The 20,577-nt window shown below is 37.3% G+C and overlaps 2 protein-coding genes across 6 annotated transcripts in view; one reads left to right on the forward strand and one right to left on the reverse strand.

Moving 5' to 3' along the window:
- The window catches only part of LOC132502059 (activator of 90 kDa heat shock protein ATPase homolog 2), a 29,566-nt gene extending 26,458 nt beyond the window's left edge, over positions 1-3,108 (forward strand). The window contains exons 5-10 of one of the 2 annotated variants that reach the window (XM_060117862.1): positions 86-174; positions 844-960; positions 1,367-1,468; positions 2,024-2,075; positions 2,217-2,357; positions 2,776-3,108. In XM_060117862.1, coding sequence (XP_059973845.1) covers positions 86-174; positions 844-960; positions 1,367-1,468; positions 2,024-2,075; positions 2,217-2,357; positions 2,776-2,807 — 533 coding nt within the window. In that variant the 3' untranslated portion in view covers positions 2,808-3,108. Of the gene's footprint in view, positions 1-85; positions 175-843; positions 961-1,366; positions 1,469-2,023; positions 2,076-2,216 lie in introns of both variants that reach the window. The other variant, XM_060117863.1, reaches the window with a different exon arrangement.
- Positions 3,109-3,131: 23 nt separating this feature from the next.
- USP34 (ubiquitin specific peptidase 34) overlaps positions 3,132-20,577 on the reverse strand; it is a 243,180-nt gene continuing 225,734 nt past the window's right edge. For 3 of the 4 annotated variants that reach the window (XM_060117859.1, XM_060117858.1, XM_060117861.1), the window contains 10 exons: positions 20,087-20,213; positions 19,349-19,456; positions 17,960-18,064; positions 17,720-17,844; positions 16,596-16,719; positions 8,274-8,353; positions 5,802-5,942; positions 5,555-5,698; positions 4,484-4,643; positions 3,132-4,305 (listed from right to left, as the gene is read on the reverse strand). In XM_060117859.1, the coding sequence (XP_059973842.1) occupies positions 3,698-4,305; positions 4,484-4,643; positions 5,555-5,698; positions 5,802-5,942; positions 8,274-8,353; positions 16,596-16,719; positions 17,720-17,844; positions 17,960-18,064; positions 19,349-19,456; positions 20,087-20,213 (1,722 nt within the window). In that variant the 3' untranslated portion in view covers positions 3,132-3,697. The remainder of the gene's footprint in view (positions 4,306-4,483; positions 4,644-5,554; positions 5,699-5,801; positions 5,943-8,273; positions 8,354-16,595; positions 16,720-17,719; positions 17,845-17,959; positions 18,065-19,348; positions 19,457-20,086; positions 20,214-20,577) is intronic. The other variant, XM_060117860.1, reaches the window with a different exon arrangement.

A 20,577-nucleotide genomic window follows, 5' to 3' on the forward strand; every position in this document is an offset into this window, starting at 1 on the left:
CTGTTTTCAGTTTTCTGCCTTACTATTTGTGCTGAAAAGGAAAAAGTTCTTTATTAAAACCATTTCTCATACGTTTTCTTTGTAGAATTTACAATGGGAATGATTTTACCAACCAAAGCTATGGCAACCCAGGAATTGACTGTTAAAAGGAAACTGAGTGAGACTACCTTGCAGGTATGATCTCTGGTGGCAGACATGTAGAGAGGGGGAGAAAAGAAGTGCTTAATGAGAAGGCTTCAAAGCTCTAAACAGCCTTGTGATGATGGAGAACTATGAAGGATATTGAGATGGGCCAGTTAATCCACCTTTGCATCCCTTGCCATTTTGGGGGAAATGATGAAATGAGACTTTCATCCTTGATGGAAGGGATCCTTTTTGTGGGATAAAATTTAGTTCAAGACTGTTGTAAAGGCAGTGTTGTTTCGGTAGGCAACAAATAACAGCAGGTGGCTTTGAGGTCACATACCACAATGGAAGAAACTTCTCTCCAGACATATGGAGGATTGGGAGGTTTTAGGTCCTGTTCTTGGAATCTGGTGATGGGGAATTGACACCCTTTGGCCTTAAGTGCTGGTATCTTTCACCTGCTTATCTTTATGCTCCCTGTGTCATATTTACATATCCAAGTAGGATTTGGGCTGTGAAGCCATAGCCTGGGAGTGGAACAGAGCTAGGGAGCACTGAGCTGTTTCCAAAATAAAGACTAGGTAGGATTGGTGGTGCTGAAAAGGCTTTTAGTGGAAGGGATAGTGTGCGGGACATTTTGGTGTTTTACTAAGACTGGAAGACTGAATTTTTTGAACCTCTTGTCATGCTAATAATTATGCTTTGGAACCTTTTGAGATTCAGGCCTCCTCTCCAGTGGCATTGGGTGTAAGGATTCCCACTGTGGCACTGCACATGACGGAACTGTTTGACACAGCTATCGAGCAGCTGTACAGAATCTTCACTGTGAAAGATGTAAGTCACATCTCAAGCCAGGATCTGAAATGCTGACACTGGGAGAAAATACACCTATACCACTAAGAACTGAAGCTGGTTCTTGGTTTCCTGCATGGCCGTGTTTTTCTGATTGAAGAGATCTAGAAATCTTTAGGATAGGTTGAGGCGGGGAAGTTATCCTAAAGATTTGAGGGGGGTAAATGATGGGCATTTGGGGGGAATTTATCAGCATTGAGGGGTTTGGAGCAATTTACTGAGCTTTCTTCCTCTGAAAGAGAGGGAAAGAGAAAGCTATAATTAAAAGCTATGTATTCACAAACAAACACAAAGCACAGTAACTGTTATATTAGTACTTTACATTTAGGTTAAAAACATGATAGCATATGCCAGAATAACATGTCTGTTGTATGTTTTGCTTGGTTAGTTGGTGCAAAAATTTTCTAAATCTCCTGCTGTATTAGAAGCTGAAAAGGGAAGGAAATTCCAAATGTTTGATGGGAACATCACTGGTGAATATGTAGAACTGGTAAGTAATCTTAATAGGTTAAAGGAAAGTTAAGCTGGGACTGACTTCTGTTGATATTGCTTTTATTCATGCCTTTTTTTTTTAATGTGCTTTGGTTTTTATCTGAGTTCACAGAAACTTGACCACTTTATAAAGTTGGTTACAGGGAAAATAAAAAATGTTATATATACTAAAAGCTGAAGCTTTAGTTTCACAGTAATTGTGCAATGTTTATGATTTTAGAAGACACAAGTATAATTCCTCCCAACTCTTGGTCTAGAAGTTTCAGGTTTCTGCCACTAGGGTGTGTGTTGCCAAATGTCAGTTGCCTTGCCGTTGACATCAGCTCTGCATTGGTCGTCACGCTTCTGTCCTTGATGTTACTGCCGTTACACTTTGGCACTGGGGACAATGAATTCTCAGTGGTGCTGGCATATAAACGGGAAGATGGGAGTGGACGTTGTTCACTGATCACTTCTCGTACATAGGGGCTTTCATGAGAGGATTTGGTGTTTGTTGTAGTATTGTATGAAGTTTTAAAAGATGTTTTCAGTGGAATTTTCCCTTTGTTTTCAGTTAACAAATAAAAAGATCGTCATGAAATGGAGATGTAGGAACTGGCCAGAAGGTATGTTATTAGCACCTTTTAAGTCCAAAAACACTCAAGTTTTTTTTTTCCCCCTACTATGAAAAAAATCAAATAGTGGTACTGTATGGATAAATTTTTCTTTTCATAATGCAGTAATAAGCTTTCCTTTTTTTCTTCCAGAACATTATGCAATAGTTGCACTGAATTTTGTGCCTACTCTAGGGCAGACGCAATTACAATTGGACTGTAAAGGAGTTCCTGTCTGTGAAGAAGAGAACATGAAATTCTGTTGGCAGAAGCAGCATTTTGAAGAAATACAAGGTTTACTGCAGCTGATCACCCTAAATGGTTGAGTTAGTTAGAAGATTTTATAAGGGCATTACTTTTTGTAAGCAGAAAAAGTGTAACGTTCACCTCTTCCCTCTGTCATTCCTTTAAAAAAAGAGAACAAATACTCTTAATCTATATTGGATGAAATCCATGAACTTAGAATTGAAAGCATTGTTTGAATCTTTACTATGACTAGACTCTGCACTGAGTTAAAAGCAAGCAATGTGAAATTAGGTATTTTACCTCCCATAGATGCTCCTCTGGGAATAGATTGAGTCCCTGAGTGCAGATAGTTGAAGTGTCCCAAGCTAAAGCTTGTCCTAGCAAGCTTGCTGTTTTAGCTGTAATTTTAGTTCAAGAAGACAAAAAATAAATGGCATGTTAATACCATTCCTTTATTTTACTTCAGGGTTTTTAAGGTGTGTAGCTCTTAGGTCGTGAAACAGTGGCACGTTGCATTCAGAAGCATGCTGAAGCGAGGGCGAGCTGGCTGTATTGTTAGGCTTCTCCCTGCAGCAGTTATGCACTTCAGGGCGGTGAGGATTGACAAGTCTATGGAAAAAGGTACTTTTTGGACTGCCACTATACTTCTAATGAAATAGAATACAATGGATAAGTAAGTAAGTATGTTCTCCCATTCAGTTTTCTCATTACTTTCATCTGAGAAGACTTGAAGCAAGGTATGTAAACAAATAAAAAGTCATCACAATCAGTTTAATTAAGTGCACAGAATAGCAATCAGTCATGTCAATAAAAATAAAACAATTATTTTTACATCAAGTGTGCTTTATTTCCTCCACAGGTATTCTGTTAAATAAAGCACCATTTATATACTGCCAGGCCACAGCTAAAGAGGATTCTTTACAGAATCAAATTTCTTGTGGTTGTTCCGTATACAAGTAAACTTAATTTTGATAATAAGAACCACAGCGATCGGAGGCAACCTGCCTCTATTATAAGGTACAAAACTGGCACAGAGGACACCATATTATACACAGTAAAAATGCTGTTAAGTTTACATTACATTGTACAGGGCCAGGGAACCCTGTTCCTCCCAGACAGCCATATTAAGTGAAAGCCACTACAGTGAACTCTTAATTACATAAAACATATTCATTATCTGATTGCCCTTTAGAAAGTATACTGAAGATGCAAATTTTTTCATCTGAAGTTCTGCCTGACCAAGAATTAAGCCTATAAATCTATCTTGCCATTCAAGCAGAGAGCACTGGACAAACTGAAGCACAAAAACAGAAATAAGCAAAACTTACTTATACAAACAGCATTGGGGGTGAGGGGTGACCTTAAAAGTAGACATGCTACATCTAATGTCAAGAAGCAGCTTGGTTTCCTTTGCCAGATATCCTCGTGACCACATGGATTGTAGATTCAATGGTCCTACACAGGGTATCTAAAATGTCGTGCTGCTGCATGTGACTAAAGAGTCCTCTGGAATGGCCACAGCTGAGTGATAAAGCAGCCTCAGGGTCCTGGGAGGGCAAAGCTTGACCGTCACAGCTTCTCAAGTCAGCCAAGTCAGACAGAACTGCAGAGAGAGAAGTCGAAGGGAACTCGGATTCGTCCTCAGCAAGGTTAGAATCCTTGGAACAGTGGAGGTCTTTAAATTCTTTACAGTCTTCAAATCTAACATTGTTGGGCTGTTCTTCTGCATGCTGTGACCTGATATTTGACGTGTCTTCTGAAAACGAAGATGGAACTTCCATTCGGTATTCTTTAACAGAACTATTTTCAGGGGAAGGAAGATCTTGCTCAGTTCCTGGGTCGATAATTGAGGAGTCTCTTGTCTCATTGTCTGAAGTGCTAGTTGGGGTCAGGACCTCCCTGGTGTCTGTCTTCACGTCACTGATGCAGCTGTCTACAGTGTGCTCCTCGTCACTGCTAACGCGCCTTCTTTTAACAGGAGTTGCCCCTTCATCATCTGTGAAAAGGAACATCAGAACAAATTCCCTGAAAGGTCATTAGGGTCATACTGGGGGGTGGTTGTGGAAATTCTGTTTTTTAGCATTTATATTCAGGAGGCTCACACAGCTATTGTAAAGTCAATTCTTCCCTTCTCCCACCCTAAAGTCAATATTTTATTAGTCCATAAAGCTAACCTTTAGTTTTTCTTTCTTTGGCTTCTTGCTCTTGGAGTGAGTTTCTCTGCTGCAGACAAGTCCTGCATTTGCTTAAAAGCTCTTGCAGAGTAGGAATTAGAGCTGGGTTTAATTGTTTGGGAGTGTGTACCGACAGGAGCAAAGCAAGTGCCCGCAAGTCCTACAGAAATCCAGACAGGAACACTTCAAATTCCAAAGCCAGCATTACAACCGTTAACAGTTTAAATGCACATGTTTACTTTTCCAGGAATCCATCCTGGTTCCTCTGGTATTTTTAGAAGAACGTTAAAACTAGAAAGCCAGTGTTTTGATACTACTATTGTATTTCATTGGTTCTAGGTCACTAATACCATTATTATGCACCACACCACTAATTAAGTCTGGCTGAAGACCCAAATAGTGTGTTCTGAAAATGGAAGGCGGGGGGGGGGGGGGAATTACACAGGAATTTAAAAAGCAAACCCTGAATGATCCATGAGCAATTTAGGCCTCATTAATCTAGGAATTAGTTTTACTTGGTTTCTGGTGGATGTCATAAGGTCTTCCTCACTTAGCTCATAATCCGTTCTGGCATCTAAGCATTTTGTTACTTGGGAGGCTGCTGCTGGACCTGTGCAAGCACATGTTTCCAGGGTGTTTCATTATTCCATGACATGGCTTTCGTGGGAGTCTATATAGAAGGCAACCAATTCCCTAGTTTTAACTGGCTTTATATTCAGATGACTAATCTTTCAGTTACTTATGAGTCGCAGGCACTAACAGAAACATCACAGGTAACATTTCAAAAAATGTGAGAAAGTAGAGAGATAAAGGGAATGTCTCCCCTTAGTGGTCATTGCCCTTAGCATTTAATGACATTAGCTCATGTCTTCTAAGGTAACAGAAAGTGTGTGCTACATACATAAAAGGCAGAGTGAACACATTTTTATTTGGTTAGTTTTTTCATCATATGTGACTTCCAGAGCTTGAATAATAAAGTTATGTATATAGTAAAATCATACAAAGGCCAAATTTAGAGTTGATTTAAGGAAAGTTCTTTAGTACATGACTATTCCCTTGCATAGTTCTTACCCCATTTAAGGCAGCACTTGCTTTGGAAATTTCAACTCTGTTGGTGAAATCAGACTGCAGGTTCTGATACTGATTTATCAAGTTTGTAATAAGGGTGCTGATCAAATTGGCACAGTTTGCTTCAGAAAACACCTGACCTTGAACCTGAAAAAGATGAATAAGAAAAATCTCCAAAAGACCAACACAATGAAAGCACAATCACTAACTAACTGGAAGTAACACGCTGAGTTTCCAACTTGTGACATACCTTTAGAAGAAAGTGTGTCATGAATGTGTAGACAATGTTGTTGTTCAGGAAAGTTCTTTCATCCATTAGGATACATTTTATATATTCTGCGAAAACGGGATCTTCACACAAAAGCTTGATGCAGTTTTTTGACATAGCCGACTGAAGTGGGGAAAAGAAGCACTGATTGTTTGAGCACTGAAATAACTGCAAATCTTAAATACACTGCTCATGATATATATCCGAAGTCATTTCACATCCTACTGGAAAAGCCACTTTTTTTTTTTTTTTTTTGGCTGCAGCTTGCGGGATCTTTAGTTCCCCGACCCGGGCCCTCAGCAGTGAAAGTACAGAGTACTAACCACTGGATCACCAGGGAATTCCCAGAAATGCCATTTTTACTTCGGTCTACTGAATTTTCAGTCCCAGCAACTGTCCTCCCAATAAATTAAAATATTACTAACTTGGACTTAAATGGGTGACAGAAGAAGAGACTTGTAAGAAGTCTGAATGGCAAAACTGAACAAGTATGTTTTTATAAGAAATGCAGCTTCATTATCTAGCATTAAGAGTTAATAAGGACTCGACAAATAAGACTAACAAATAGGATGATGTTTTCGAGGAAAATTAATAGATAACCAAATGACCCATAGAGAAAAGACAAATTTTAAGAATTAGATTTGCTCCCTAAAGTGAGTTAAAACTTTCACTATGTAATCTTAGTAACAATAGTAATTTGGTAAACACCCTTCTGCCCCATAAACATCACAAAGGTAAACAGCACACCTCTTTTCCTAATCATGTCACACAGAGAATTAGTGGGTCCCAAAATATGGAAATTGTACTAAAATTTGGTTTTCCTGTTTTCAAATGGTCATGGCTCTTAAACACAAGTAGTATGTCTTTCAGTAAATATATTCCCTAGATTATTTATGTGTGTTTTAATAATAGATCATTTATATGGAAGAAAAATGGACTATTTTTTAAAAATAGGACAAAGTTTAGATAATATGTACATCTATATACTTATATATTTTATTAGAGTAAGCACTGTGGTAAGTAAACTGCTCAAGGTCACCCAAGAAATTAGGAGTCAAGAAGGACCAGCACTCAGGTCTTCAGATCCTTGGTGTCAGGAAAACCTGCCTTATTCTACTGGTTGTAGTCTCTGCCTGCTGCCTATATTTCTTGCACAACACAGATGCTTCTATAGGGCTGGTAGGGGCATTGGAAGCCTTAGATGGTTTGACTTTAAGGGAAGTTTTGGGGGTGATGAATTCTGTGGGGAAAAAAGTCAAGAGAGTAGTACAGTGCAGAAGCAGATAAAGCAATAGGCAGTGGCAGAGTACAGAAACCAAAAAAAGCAACTACCTAAATCAAGAAGAATGAAAAGAGAGCAGCAAGTGGCCAAGGGGGTGGGTGCGGGGAAAAGCAAGAGATTTGTTGCAAATTACTGAATAAACCACTCAGCTCAGAAGTCAACCAGCAAGTTGTTTTTTGAATGTTTACTAAGTACTAAACCGTATGATTAAAGTATACTAGCCTATCAAAGATTCCTAGTATAGAAAACAAAATGAAATTTCTTTAGGAATAAAGATGAATTCATGGTTTGGGACAAGGAGGCACAGAAGCAACTATTACAGTATCATGTGACACACACATCCATTAGGAGAGTATCCAGAGCACAACTGCCTGGGCAGGAGACTGGGCCAGACTCAAAAAGTATTCCAGATGCTAAATGTGGGTAAAGGTTTATGCCAAAGGAATTAATCAACTCATCTTCTGGGAATGGGCAGATGCACTCAGGCAAGAGACCAATAGTTTTTTCAGTGCCTGAAGAGAGGGGGGATTCCTTATGTCTGATCCAAGGAATGAGCCAAACCTTAGGATCAATCTGATTTCTTCCCCTCTCCCCACCAATCTCCCTCCACAATTTAACAAGCATTTATTTTAAGGGGTTGGCTCTTGGACTTAAGGTAGGAAGGGTATAGTGCTTTCTGTTCTCAATGAGATTGCTGATAAGAAAATAAGTGCATCAGACTTAAAAAACTGCTCTGAGGTAACAGATAAGCAAGAGGTAAAGGACAGAATGCTGAAATGGTTTCTGCTAGAGCTTTTGGAATGGTGGAGGGGAGAAGAAATAGATGGGGGAGGCGAAGGAGCACAAGAAGTGGCTTATGCCTTCTTGCCCTAATATCTCCCTGTTTCAGACTTCTACCACAACTGTTTATATTGGCCTTTAAATGAGAAACTTTACTATATAAACAGCTTGTCTGAAATACCCTTTGTGATACAAATATTAGATATAAAAAACTCCAAAGGGCAACTCGATGCCAATTGCTTAATAGTTATTTCCATTAATAGTATTTTACCTACCAAGATTCTAAAACACCCCCAATTTCCAGCCAGTTTTCAACCCAGTGTCCCTAAAATTACCGACCATGTGGTCGGATGAGATGAAAGACCAGGTCATCTAAAACTCATTTTCTTTACCTGAGTCTGGCATAGCTCAGTCCAAAGTTTGGGGAACAGTGCAAGATGAAGTGGCAAGCCTTCATAGGCAACTAGGACACCTAATATTTGAAAAGAAATCAGAATAGGTTATAATTATAAATTACACTACTGAGATATTAAACTCTGCATGTACAATATTATAGCTATTTCCAGTCATAACTGCATATTTTCTGTTTTAGAAATACATAAAATACTTAAAGGGGAAGAATTCATCTCAATGTTTTAACCAGTGAAATATTTTAGAGTGCAGTACACTTTGACTTTATTTATATCCCATATACCTCATTCCCAGAAGGACCTGCAACAACTTAAACCAATTCTGCTTTTTGAGAATTAGAACTTCATCTGGGACAATGTATAAAAGTCACTGCAAGTGGCTCCACAGTTTTCTTGGATTAAGGTACCACTCTGCATATTTAGATATTACATAGAATACCTAGACTACAGTGGAGGGGCCGGGTGCACGTTCAAACAGAGGATGTGAAGAATTAGAAAACATACCATTCTTTCCTCTTTTATCTCATTTCTCCAAAGATAAAGCGAATTACCTTTATAGTAGATTTAGGTAAATTCTGCTCTAACACCTTCTAGCCTTGTCCCCAGGATCTTTTGGGTGGATCATACTTAGCTGTTATATGTCAGCATCCTATTTGGAACGTCTAAGGTTTCAACCTTTCCTCTTCTTGACTATTCTAGATGTCAAGTATGTCCTTAAGAAATTTGTTCCCCTACCCTCTGCCCTTGTAGCTCTCTCAAAGCACAGAAGTTGTAATGCCACAGTCAGCTGTAAGTAAATTTTCCATCCTCCAACACTCCCAACCCCCCCAGGGAAAGTATAATCATCGAGGAGAAATATAATACACGTTATCCTCTTCCAGTTAAGAAAAAAATTATGAGTAACACCTGAAGTTGGCAAGCCTTTTTGGTAAATGGTCAAATAGTAATTACAGGTTTTCCCCAATTATGAAACCTTTCTTAAGCTGAAACAGCATAAAGTGAAAAAGCAATTACCTTTTTCCATTAAAGCAAAAATCCTCTTTGGATTTATTTTGGTTAGCAAAAAGAGGTACTAATGTAGGTATGTCATAAAAGTGTAGTGGCATAAAGCAAACTTTTGAAAATTGGCAGGTACCTGTATTTTAGACTTTGCTGGCTGTTTAAGTCTGTTGCAATTACTCCACAGACAACACCAAATGAATGGGTATGGCTGTCTTTCAATAAAACATTCTTTAAGAAAACTAAAAGTTGAATCTCATGTAATTTTCATGTATATCACAAAATACTCAGAATGTAGTTTTTTAAAAAAACATTTAAAATTATAAAAACTCTTCTTAACTTGCAGGTAGCTCATTGGTTGTACAAAAACAGGCAGCATGCAGGCTATTGTTTGCCTCTATTAGACCATGGGTTTGGGAAAATCTTCGGGAAATCAGATCAGTCATCCAATTTTGTCATCGAAGGATACCTAGACTCTCTTTTGTGGGAAAGCCTATTTTTCTTTATTTTCCTGTCAAGATTAATTCCTTTGTAAAGACCCAAGGAAACTAATACCCTAAAATCTGGTTTGAACTGGAGGCATTTACCCATCATAACATCACAATACACATAAGCAAACAAGGGCATGTCATCAACACTGTTGGCTACAGGGAAGAAAGTTCCTATGTTCCCATGTCTCTGCATAATTACCCATAAAAGTAGAGCAGGGGTTGGCAATATGGCCCACGGCCCACTGCAAAAGTAAGTCTGCCAACCCATGAACTAGGGGCTGCTCTGACATAAACCCTTTCATGTGAAAGCAGGCTTCATACTACCATTTAAGAGCCTCTAGACTTTATCCACCACCACCCCGACATTATCCTCAAAGTAAAACAATCTTTATTCCTATTTTCCACAACTACTAAAAAGCTAGCACTACCACAACAAAAAAACACGGAGGCCTTCTATGATCTCAGATTGTTCTCAGGTAATACTCTGATTCAAATATCTTTATTTTACAAGTGAAGAACAAAATATACTAACATCTATTGTGCTAGGTACGTCAGATAATCACATTTAATTTTCTCATCAAATTTGGAAGGCATTATGTTTTCCTCATTTAGCCCGTTTTGGATGAGGAAATTAGGCTCTGAGAGATCACATAATCTGCTGTTTCATCCCAAAAGCCAGTGAGTGATACAGTTGTATCTACCCCAGATTTATCTGATTCTGAAGGCCATAATCTTTTCAATAATCAGTGTTTCCCAAACTTTAGTCATTTCATGTATCATTTTCATGACTGTTTTCATATCTGTCCATCACCTGTACTGTTTACTTGATACTGTTCTTTTAGATTGACTGAGAGAGGCTAATACTACATTAGCCTTGTCTTTGGCAATATAACATCCAGGAAAATCATGCATTTAGTGTACAAGTTATTTATTTTTGTAATACGTAGGATCTATTCACATTTATTAACATGAAAATTATTTTCCCTGGGCCATCTTATACACTACACTCTGGAAAACACTGTGCCACCCATGTGAGCTAAAGACACCTCTTTCACAGTCCTACCTATTCCCTATCTGAGCTGCACCTCCTTTAGAAGGAAGGCCATCCCTTCAGAGTAGAAGTTTCAGTTTCTTTCCAGCATTTTCACAAAGCACTGAGGATAAGGAGTATGTTGGCTCTGCTGACTTAAGGTAGAGGCCAATGCCATCCTATTCCACACACTCCTCCAATACCTTCTGGGGTGTCACTTACTGGGTGCAAAGCACAGGGAGATGCAATTACCAGCATTCGCAGGCACAATTCCAAGCCTTACCTCAGTAAACAGGATGGGCAGGCCTAAAACATCCTGGCTCCCGTATCACTTATCTTTCTTCATCCTGTGACTTCAGGTATCCTTAACAATAGGGTCCTTACCCCACCCTGTGCCCACCCATGAAGGAACTAATAAGCAATAATGAAAAGCTGTTCCAAACATAGTTTCTTCAACAGAAGCACCTTATATTGTAGAAGCGGCTGAGTGTGTTTTTAAAAGAAAAATCTTTAAAAAACTGTTTTTGTAGGTAAAATGGTAATTCAGATGATTGCTGTGACTATGAAATATTTCGTATGTATATTTATTAGTTAGGGTTTCTCCTATCTGAATTGTGTTATGATTCTTTGTCCAGCTTTCTATAGGAGTATTTATCCCATCCAAGCATTATCCATGGGAAGTGAGAGCTTCGGCCTTAGAATATCACATCTGATTCTTCTAATTCCCCTATTTCTGACTTCATATCCACTGAGCCACCTATTATTGTTTATTCAGCTTCCCATGTAGGTTACTGGAAAAAAATCTGCTGGCCCTACCATGTAACATTCAGATCCCTGTGCCAGTTCTTCTTTGTAAATTAACAAACTGGTAACCAACCCCTAAATTATATGTATGTCTATTAAATGTAATTACCATGTAGGATAAATGGATTTGCCCTTGGTGGATGGGTAAAAGCTGGTTTCCTATCTGTACTGAATGATTGGCACTTGTTTAAAGTATATTCATCCTAAGAAGCCTTTTGGGAAACAGCTAACCAGTTGTTTCTCCAATCAGTACCATCTTCATATCACAAAAAGCTGAAACATGAACAAGAGCTGTGCTTTTTATAATATGAATTTTTAATCTGTTTACTTCTATCAACTATATTAATTTTTTAATTATAGAGATTTTGAAGATTATGGATTTTCTAGGTACATCATGTTACTTGCAAAAAATCTTTTAAAAAATCTTTCACTTACTAATGTATTAAGAAAACTTTCAAAAACTAATGTCAAAAAGTAGAAAAAAAAAACCAAAAAACAAAAGAAAAACTAATGTCAAATAATAAAGATGATATTGTTTTGTCCCTAAAAATGAAAATTAAATGATGACATCTAGGGATTTGTTATTTAGTTTAATTTTACTTGAACATCTTGTTAATCTGCACGTGAACTATGGTACCTAAAAAATTTGGTATGATTAGGGTTTGCAGTACCAATTTTCTATGTTTTGAAAAAAATTTTTTTCCTCAAATATAAAACCAATGCATGAACATTACAAATAATTTAAATCTTCTAGATATTTAACCTAGAAAATAAAAGCATCCCATAATTTTATCCTTGTAGTTAAGATAATCCTCCTTTTTTACATGTACTGATTTTTTTCCCCTTGTTTATAAGAATGTGGTCATATTCTGTACGTTTTCCAATTTGTTTTTTTCATGTGAAACAAGGTCAATTCCTATCTTTTTATTTTAAAGACTATATAATACAAATGAACTATGTTTTAATCAGGCTTCTACTGATAGACATTTTGGTTGTTTCCAGTTTTACCCAATACAAACCAATTGAAAATAAACATCCTATGTATGTTATTGTACACTTCTATGAGTAGATTTAGGGTGGATTCCTAGATCTGGTATTGCTGGGGCAAAGGGCATGAACAATCTAAACTGCCTCTCCAAACTGACCCCATTATAAGATCTCCTCTTCCCCCAAACTGTGTAAGTATGCATATCATCTAAACTTCATCTCATAGTTGGGGGGGAAAAAAAAAGAGAAATAATTGTTGTTTGCTTTCTTTATTAGTAAGGATTGGCAACTTCTCATATGGTTACCAAACATTGTGTGTGTGTGTGTGTGTGTGTGTGTGTGTGTGTGTGTGTGTGTGTGTGTGTGTGTGTGTGTGTGTGTGTGTGTGTGTGTGTGTGTGTGTGTGTGTGTGTGTGTGTGTGTGTGTGTGTGTGTGTGTGTGTGTGTGTGTGTGTGTGTACTGCCTTCATGTCCTTTGCTTTTTTTAATATTCTTTACCATCTTGCTGAGTCCTAAAAACTCTCTGTACATTGGCACTACTAGCCATTTACCTATTAAGAATGCAAATATTTTCCCCATTAGCTGTTACGTATTTTAATTCAATTTATGGCATTTTCAACATGTAGTACTTTCAATTTTTATGTAGTCAAAAATTTCAATTTATTTTATTGTTTCTGGGTTTCGTGTCCTGCTTAACACAGTCCTTCAAATCTGAAGGTGGTATCCATATGATCCTATGTTTTTTCTTTATTATTTCTAGGATTTTATTTTTCACAATTAATCCTCCTAGGATGTATTTTGGTCTAAGGAGCAAAGAAGACATTACTCTTGCCTTTCCTTTCCCAGACAGCTAGGCAATTATCTCAATATTACCCATTTTCCACTACTCTGATATGTCATCTTTGTTATCTATCAAATCCTTGTGTATCCTTATGTTTGTTTTGGGGCTGTTTTTCCACTGTTCTACTTATGTGCTTCCATATCTGCATCGTGTGGTTTTAATCATTAGAGTTTACAGTCATTCCCTGGGTATTCATGGGGGATTGGTTCCAGGAGCCCCCGATGGTGAATATCCTTATATAAAATGGTAATACAATGACTGTAGTGGAAATTTCAATCCACAGTTGGTCCTCCGAGAATATGGAGGACATTTACATAAGAAAGGGAGAAAATAAACCAATACTTGCCGTTTTTATGCAAAAAAAGAATAAAATTGATGGTGGGCATGTCTGTGAGTGAAACGGTGATGTATATACCTTTTTGATATTGCTTTGAATTGTGAACTATGTATTAAATATCAAAAAAATTTAAAAAAATTACTGTTATCTTTAGTAAGTATTCTAGAAATCAATAGTGCCAGTAATCTGGCACTATTCTTCTTTTTCAGAATTTTTCTGGCTAAAAATTAGCTTTTTAAATATCAAAATACTGTGGTCTCAGACACACTAGTATTTCACATGGCAGTCAGCAGCTTTGTTCACATTCCCTGAATTCTCTTCCCACTTTTTCTCTGTCTCCCCTAACCCTATGCCTGACTGTCCTCACTTCAAGAGCACTTCAACGCTCCCTTTGTTTCCTATTTAGGACCTACAACTCTATCCCCTGTAATTCTAATCTACAATTATTGTGTAATTCCTTTTTATCCCCCTAACAACTCTTAAAATCTACTCAGTTACCCATGTAAGAATTACCATAAAGACTTTTCATCAAATCTGGAATGACCTGCAATCCAATACAGGTCTTGAGATACTTCTACCTACAGTCACGATATTCTGGCCCTTGGACCACCTAGCCTTAAGACTCAAATGATCAAGGACATAACCAGTTTAAACTTACCCTTCCCTCCCTTGTTGCCAAATATAATTTCTTGAAGAAACTATACAAATTAAAACTCCCTATCAACTCTCTGCTTCCCATCACAGTCGTTAATGTGGGCTTTGCTTTCTCAAACTCTTTCCTAGTGGCCTCTCCTTGGAAACAGTCATTTCAGCTAGAAGAGGGAGTTACTTTCAAACACTGGGACATAATTTTTCCATTTGTAAGAAGCATAAGCACTGCTTTTAGGTCTTTGTTTTACCTCATATCTAAAATAATGTCCAATTTTCTACATTAACTAAGATATAACCATGAAAAAATTCTTTTCCTGCTCAATTTTTTAAGGTTTTGGTTTATATCTAGAGCTGTCCTATTCAATACAGTAGCCACCAGCCACATCTGGCTATTTAAAATTAATTTGGTTAAAATAAAAAATTCACTTCCTTAATCACACTTCAAGCTCTCAACACTCACATATGGCCAGTGGCTATCATACTGTGGATGGTGATGCAGCTGGAGAATATTTCCATCCTGGTAGAAAGTTCTAAAGAATAGTGCTTATGTAGAGAACCAAACACCACGAGCCAGCACAACTGTGCTTCCTGAGTATAACTGATGAGAGCATAAAATATTATGGAAGTTGATTCAGCTAATATGGATGGCTAAGTGTGTTTCCTTTCTTTCCCTCCTCCTCCTCCTCCCCATGTTTAATTTCCCCAAAACTAGGCATTTGTGTTGATGAGGAAGACAGTCCCACACAGGGTAGAACATTCATTATTTGGTCAGAGCTGTTCAAGTAGATAAAATAGCTCCTCATGTAACTTTTGGTATAAATCATATGAACACAATTACTAAGAACTTTTCTTAAGGTCAGCATCTTTATAAGTCTTCCTTCTTATCTGGGAGCAAGGCTGTGTTACTAGATCTCCTGGATATTTCCCCACACTTGATCATTGCCACTGCTAGGTTTTAGCTTTTTACCAAGTGCCACAACCCAATTATATAATCATGAAATGGCCAATCTGAACATATCCTCACCCGTCCACTCCCCAATTTTCAGCCACATATATATAAAACTAGCTAATGATAACCGGTGGAAGGAACACCCTTTCAAATCTGAAGACACTCTAAACACTTACCAATAAGATGGTTTTTCTGAAGAGGAATTATCCCTGACAGTTGTTACCACTTCATTCTTCTTGGATAACAAAACCTAAGGTATGTTCACATCTTTTGCCCTATGTATAGTGGACCAAAACCTTTTCCAGAGGAAGGAAGGGGCTGTGATTGAGAAGGAGCACAAGGGGGAACTTCTAGGATACAGTAATATTGTATTTCTTGACCTGGGTGGTGGTTCCATGAGTATTTCACTTCCCATGCTCTGAAACAAAACTACAGTACACTGGAGAGGATCCTGGGCCATCCCTAAAGACAACAGATTCACAGGGCACACAGAGCCTGAGAACTCTGGAGGTACTGAGATAAGGGACACCTGGAGGGCTACTTATCTTCTAAAGACTTATCAGCTGGAAAAAGTCACCCAAAGGGAGCAGTCCTCTAAGAGCTCTCAGGCACATCCTCGGAGAGACAATATTACATAAAAATAATTCAAGGTTTCCCCCCCCTTCATAATTCACTGATTATTTTTTCTATTTCTCATATCTTCCTTTTCAAGTTTCCCTTCTCACTCACCCCTCTATTTTATGAGACTTACCTCCTAATTTACTCATATATGCACCTCTGCTTCACCCTGGCAAGTCCACTCGGCTTGCTCCCGGTGTTGCCAGCTGGCACTACTGATCTCATCTTACCCTCAGATCAGGGCTGGGGAAGTCCACCTCTAAGCCTGCCTCCCTAAGCAGAGCAGTTTTTGGTTTTTGTTTTTAAATTCTGCTGGGCAGATGGAGGAGGACTTGGGCTTCTATGTACAAAAGTGATCAGCCCTAGTCCACACTCCTTTATAAGCCAGCTGAAACTCTGGGAAGAACTATTCAATGGAAACCAGTAAGTTGGTGTTTTCTTAATAAACATAAAAATGTTCCCGAGAATAATTAATATTTTTAAACATTCGCTTTAAAAAAGAAAAAAAAGGATTGGCTCATTTTTTTCCTCCCCTTCCTGAATGGCTACGGGCTTAAAATAATTCAGTGGAATTTACTGCTCATCTTTTATACTTACTCAGCTTAACTAATGTTTCAGTAAATTTTTCACAGTTGATTGCAACTCGGCATAATAGATGGATGAACTGATGATAAGAAAAGAAGTAGTCTAGCAGCATACGATCATAAACGTCATCTTTGCCCTGAAGGTTAAAGATGATAAAATGGTTGCACTTAAATTGTATAATAAATTAAAGAGCATATTTTGTGCAAACGTAATAAGTTTAACTAAAAAGCTGATTAAATATTTAAATTCTATAAGAACCTAGTTTTAAATTCCAAGTTTCTGTTAATGTTATTAAGATCTTAATTGCCACAAGTTTATTTTCAGTGTGCAAATGCCTTCAATTAAAATTACCCCTTATTTCTATATACTTTAATAAAGTAAAATTACTGTAGGATTTTAAAATGTGACACTTGAGCTCTATAGACATAGCATCAAGAAGAGTGAATTAAATTTGATTTTTGAAATAGAGTCCAAATAATTTCTGTAATGGTTACTAGAGTGTTAATTATTTTAAATATTTTATCTTAGAACCTCTTAAATGTAGTTAAGATCTAAAGACAGCGGGCAAGGGAGAATGTGAATAAAGTGGGGTGAGGAAAGATAAAGTGGAAAAATTGTTTAGAAAAGTGTTGGAACTGATAAATTATCCTGTGTCAATGTACCTTCTCTCTATAATTTAGAATTAGCATTATTTTAGAGTTAAGTATTAGAGAACAAGAACTAGGCTACAAATGATGATAAATCTATCAATCAGTGATAATTAGGCTTAGGTCAAAGGATTATAATTAGAGGGCAGTAAAAGAAGTCATTGATTATATGGCGAAATATAAACAATAGTTACCTAACCTGACCTTTCAGATTTAGATATATGACCCATTTATAATTTAGCCTACTGACAAATACTAATGAGACTGTTAGGATATTTTTTGAGGGGGAAAAAAACTTACTACTTGTGCTTATTGTTGATTTTGCAAATATTCAACCAACATTTCAGAGCAGGAAAAAGTCCAAATGAGTCTAATCTTCTTAGGATCCACAAAATGATCATTTAAGTCTAATATACTCATAACTGCCAGAGGGGAATTTCAAATTACTGTGTACTAGAAAAACATGGTTTTCCTGGCATCCCAACATACCTTACTGGTTTCCACCATTGTGGGCAAGAGGCACATATTGAGTTCAGGGCGCGGAGGCCGAATATTGCTTTTCCCTCCTATTAGCTTGGTATTTTCTCGACAAGGGAAATAAGGTCCAAGAGACACTAAGACATTAAAAGTGTACAATAAGAATAAATGGAAAAAATAAATCTCCATGTTTCAGTGTGCAGAAAGATTAAATGCCAACCATGTTCAGTACCGTGCTAGATGAATACATACTTGGTATATTACTGTGATGGTAAGTACAATGGTTGTGTTGTAGAAATGGAACCAGAGTATGAAGAAAGTCATGGGGACTCAAAAGCACAAGTTCCTTGAGGACATCTGAAAATAAAAACACAATTTGGGTATTAAAAACCGGAGTATGTTACCTGCTACTTTCAAACTCACAAATCCTACTGGGGTGACTGATTGCAGTGTGGCAGCTAAAAAGTTTTAGAGTCTAAAACTGTTTTAGCACTTAACTCTGGGAGAAATTCTGTCTGATGCTTAATCAAATCTGGATCAGCAGAGTTACTAAACAACAATCAGGCATCATTTAGAAACCAAAGTTTAAAACTATTAAGCATCATGGAGAAGTACACTGAGGGAAATATTTAATGCATACTGATTATGTATCTTCATAAAATCAACCAAAGCAGCTTATAAATCTAAGGTTCAAAATTCTCTGGATCTGAGAATCCTTAATCTACTTTTAATGTTTCATGATGCTAGCTGCACTGATTCTCATCCTGTAATTACATAGGAGTAAAGCTCATGATGACAGGCTACTGGCGGAGTTTCTGGCAATTAGAGGTTTCTGCTATGCACCCCCCCCCTTTTTTTTTGGCCACACTGCACAGCCTGTGGGATCTTAGTTCCCTGACCAGGGATCAAACCTGTGCCCCCTGCAGTGGAAGTGCAGAGTCTTAACCACTGGACTGCCACGGAAGTCCTGCACCCTTCCCCTCTTAATGGAGAAGTGAAGGCCTGTAATTCTACAGAATATCAGGCCAACACCTGTCAAAACTGACTGCTTCTACATGACAGTTATACATGTCATTTTGAGAAACTGTAAATAAGTAGCTATAGTCTCTAAAGATTATTTAAATGGCTTCTAAGGCAGTAAAAAATTCAATATGAATTTAAAACAAGGGGGTCCTTTAACAGACACAAATTATCATTATAAATATGCAATTAGTAAAAATATAAAATACTCAGGAGTCTAAGAACAGCTACTAGGAAGTATCTTCAGGCAAAAGAACTCAAAAGGGAAATGATCACCCCCACTCTTTACAATGTCAGTTCTAATCTGTAAACTTCTGCATGACTCTACCTTGTTTAAATAGGATCAGAAGATTTCAGAGCTGTAAGAGATCTAGAGATAACCTTAGGTCAGCAAGCCCATATATAAAGTGACCTGCCTATAATGACAGTTAATTATTGATATGTTAAGAAACAGAACTCGATTTTCTTAGGATCTGCTGGCCAGTGTAAGTCACACATAAGAAGTACAAATGTCTTCCAAACCCTACAGAACTAACATTACATCTTACATATACACACACAATCCCACAAAAATGTTCTTCCACTAGGTTTTTACACAGCTATATTTTCCAAGTAACTTACCTATACAGGCATTTCTAAGTTCTGGAGGGCTATAGGAATTAAGAAGAGTTAACAGTTTATGGGCAAATTCAATTCGCTCCTGCCACTGGATTAATGCTTGTTTCACATCTGCAAACACAAAAGCATATGTAAATATGCCATTTGAGATCAAACTTCCTCACAATTATTTTCTGTTGTAAACTACAGAATGCTTACACTAAGAAATCCAAATTAATTACATAAACATCTTTGGTGAAAGCTAAGTGATTATTTTCATGAGATGGCTACTATTGTTAAACTTGCTGTATTTCTTAAAAGCACATATTTTAAGTGATGATATGCCCCATTTTCTAGGAATTTATATGCATTTCAAAGTTCACACTACTTTATAGGGACACAAGAGATGTTTGTTTTATAGTTATTTCTCTTGAAAATAAATGATTTAACCTAAGCCATGTAAGTTTCTAGCCAGAGGAACTTCACAAATACTCATGTTGTTACTGTGCTTAGAAATATTTTCCAATCTCCTAAACCTTGACACTTATAGCATGCTTGCCTATTTTTCAGGCAGAGATAAAGAAAATAGACAAGAACATTCCAGTTTTACATCAGGAGGTCATGCTAAACATTTTCCTAATGGTTAGCTAACATCAGCCCCGTTTTCCGTACATAAATTAGAGAAGACGACAAATTCTCTGAAGCATGTGGTTTCTCTTTAATTGTTAAACTAACAAAAATAAGAAGTAGGATTAATCAAACCTTTTCTCTGAAGATATGGGCGAGTAGACTTCAAAACTGAAAGGAATATTGACAGAAGTTCTACTAAGTCTCCAGTCACGTGGCAAGCTGTGGCTTCATGATACATCATGTGCAGTGTGTTGAAAGACTACAAGTGATTTAAAAAAATGAAAAACTTCACTTGACTTTTACTTTTATTGAGCCACAAAATGGTACTGCTCATCCTCTATGACAGATGTTTTCAGACTAAGACTATGTGTGTGTATATCTGCACAAAGTAAATGTATCTGCTTTCTATCCACAAGTCAAATGCTCCCATTCAGCTCTTTTAAAATACAAAATAGTCCTCACTTTCACAGTGTGATATTTTGTGTTTACATTTTACTTTGAAGGAATAATTTATTTAATCTGATTTTTTTTTTTTTTTTTTGGTTACTGTTTGCTCTAAGCACATATCTCTAAGACTGCAAGCTTTAGAGATTACAAAGCAGCAGCAGCAACAGGAAGACTGG

This window comes from Mesoplodon densirostris, chromosome 14 (genome assembly GCF_025265405.1).
Source record: "Mesoplodon densirostris isolate mMesDen1 chromosome 14, mMesDen1 primary haplotype, whole genome shotgun sequence".
Classification (NCBI taxonomy): domain Eukaryota; kingdom Metazoa; phylum Chordata; class Mammalia; order Artiodactyla; family Ziphiidae; genus Mesoplodon; species Mesoplodon densirostris.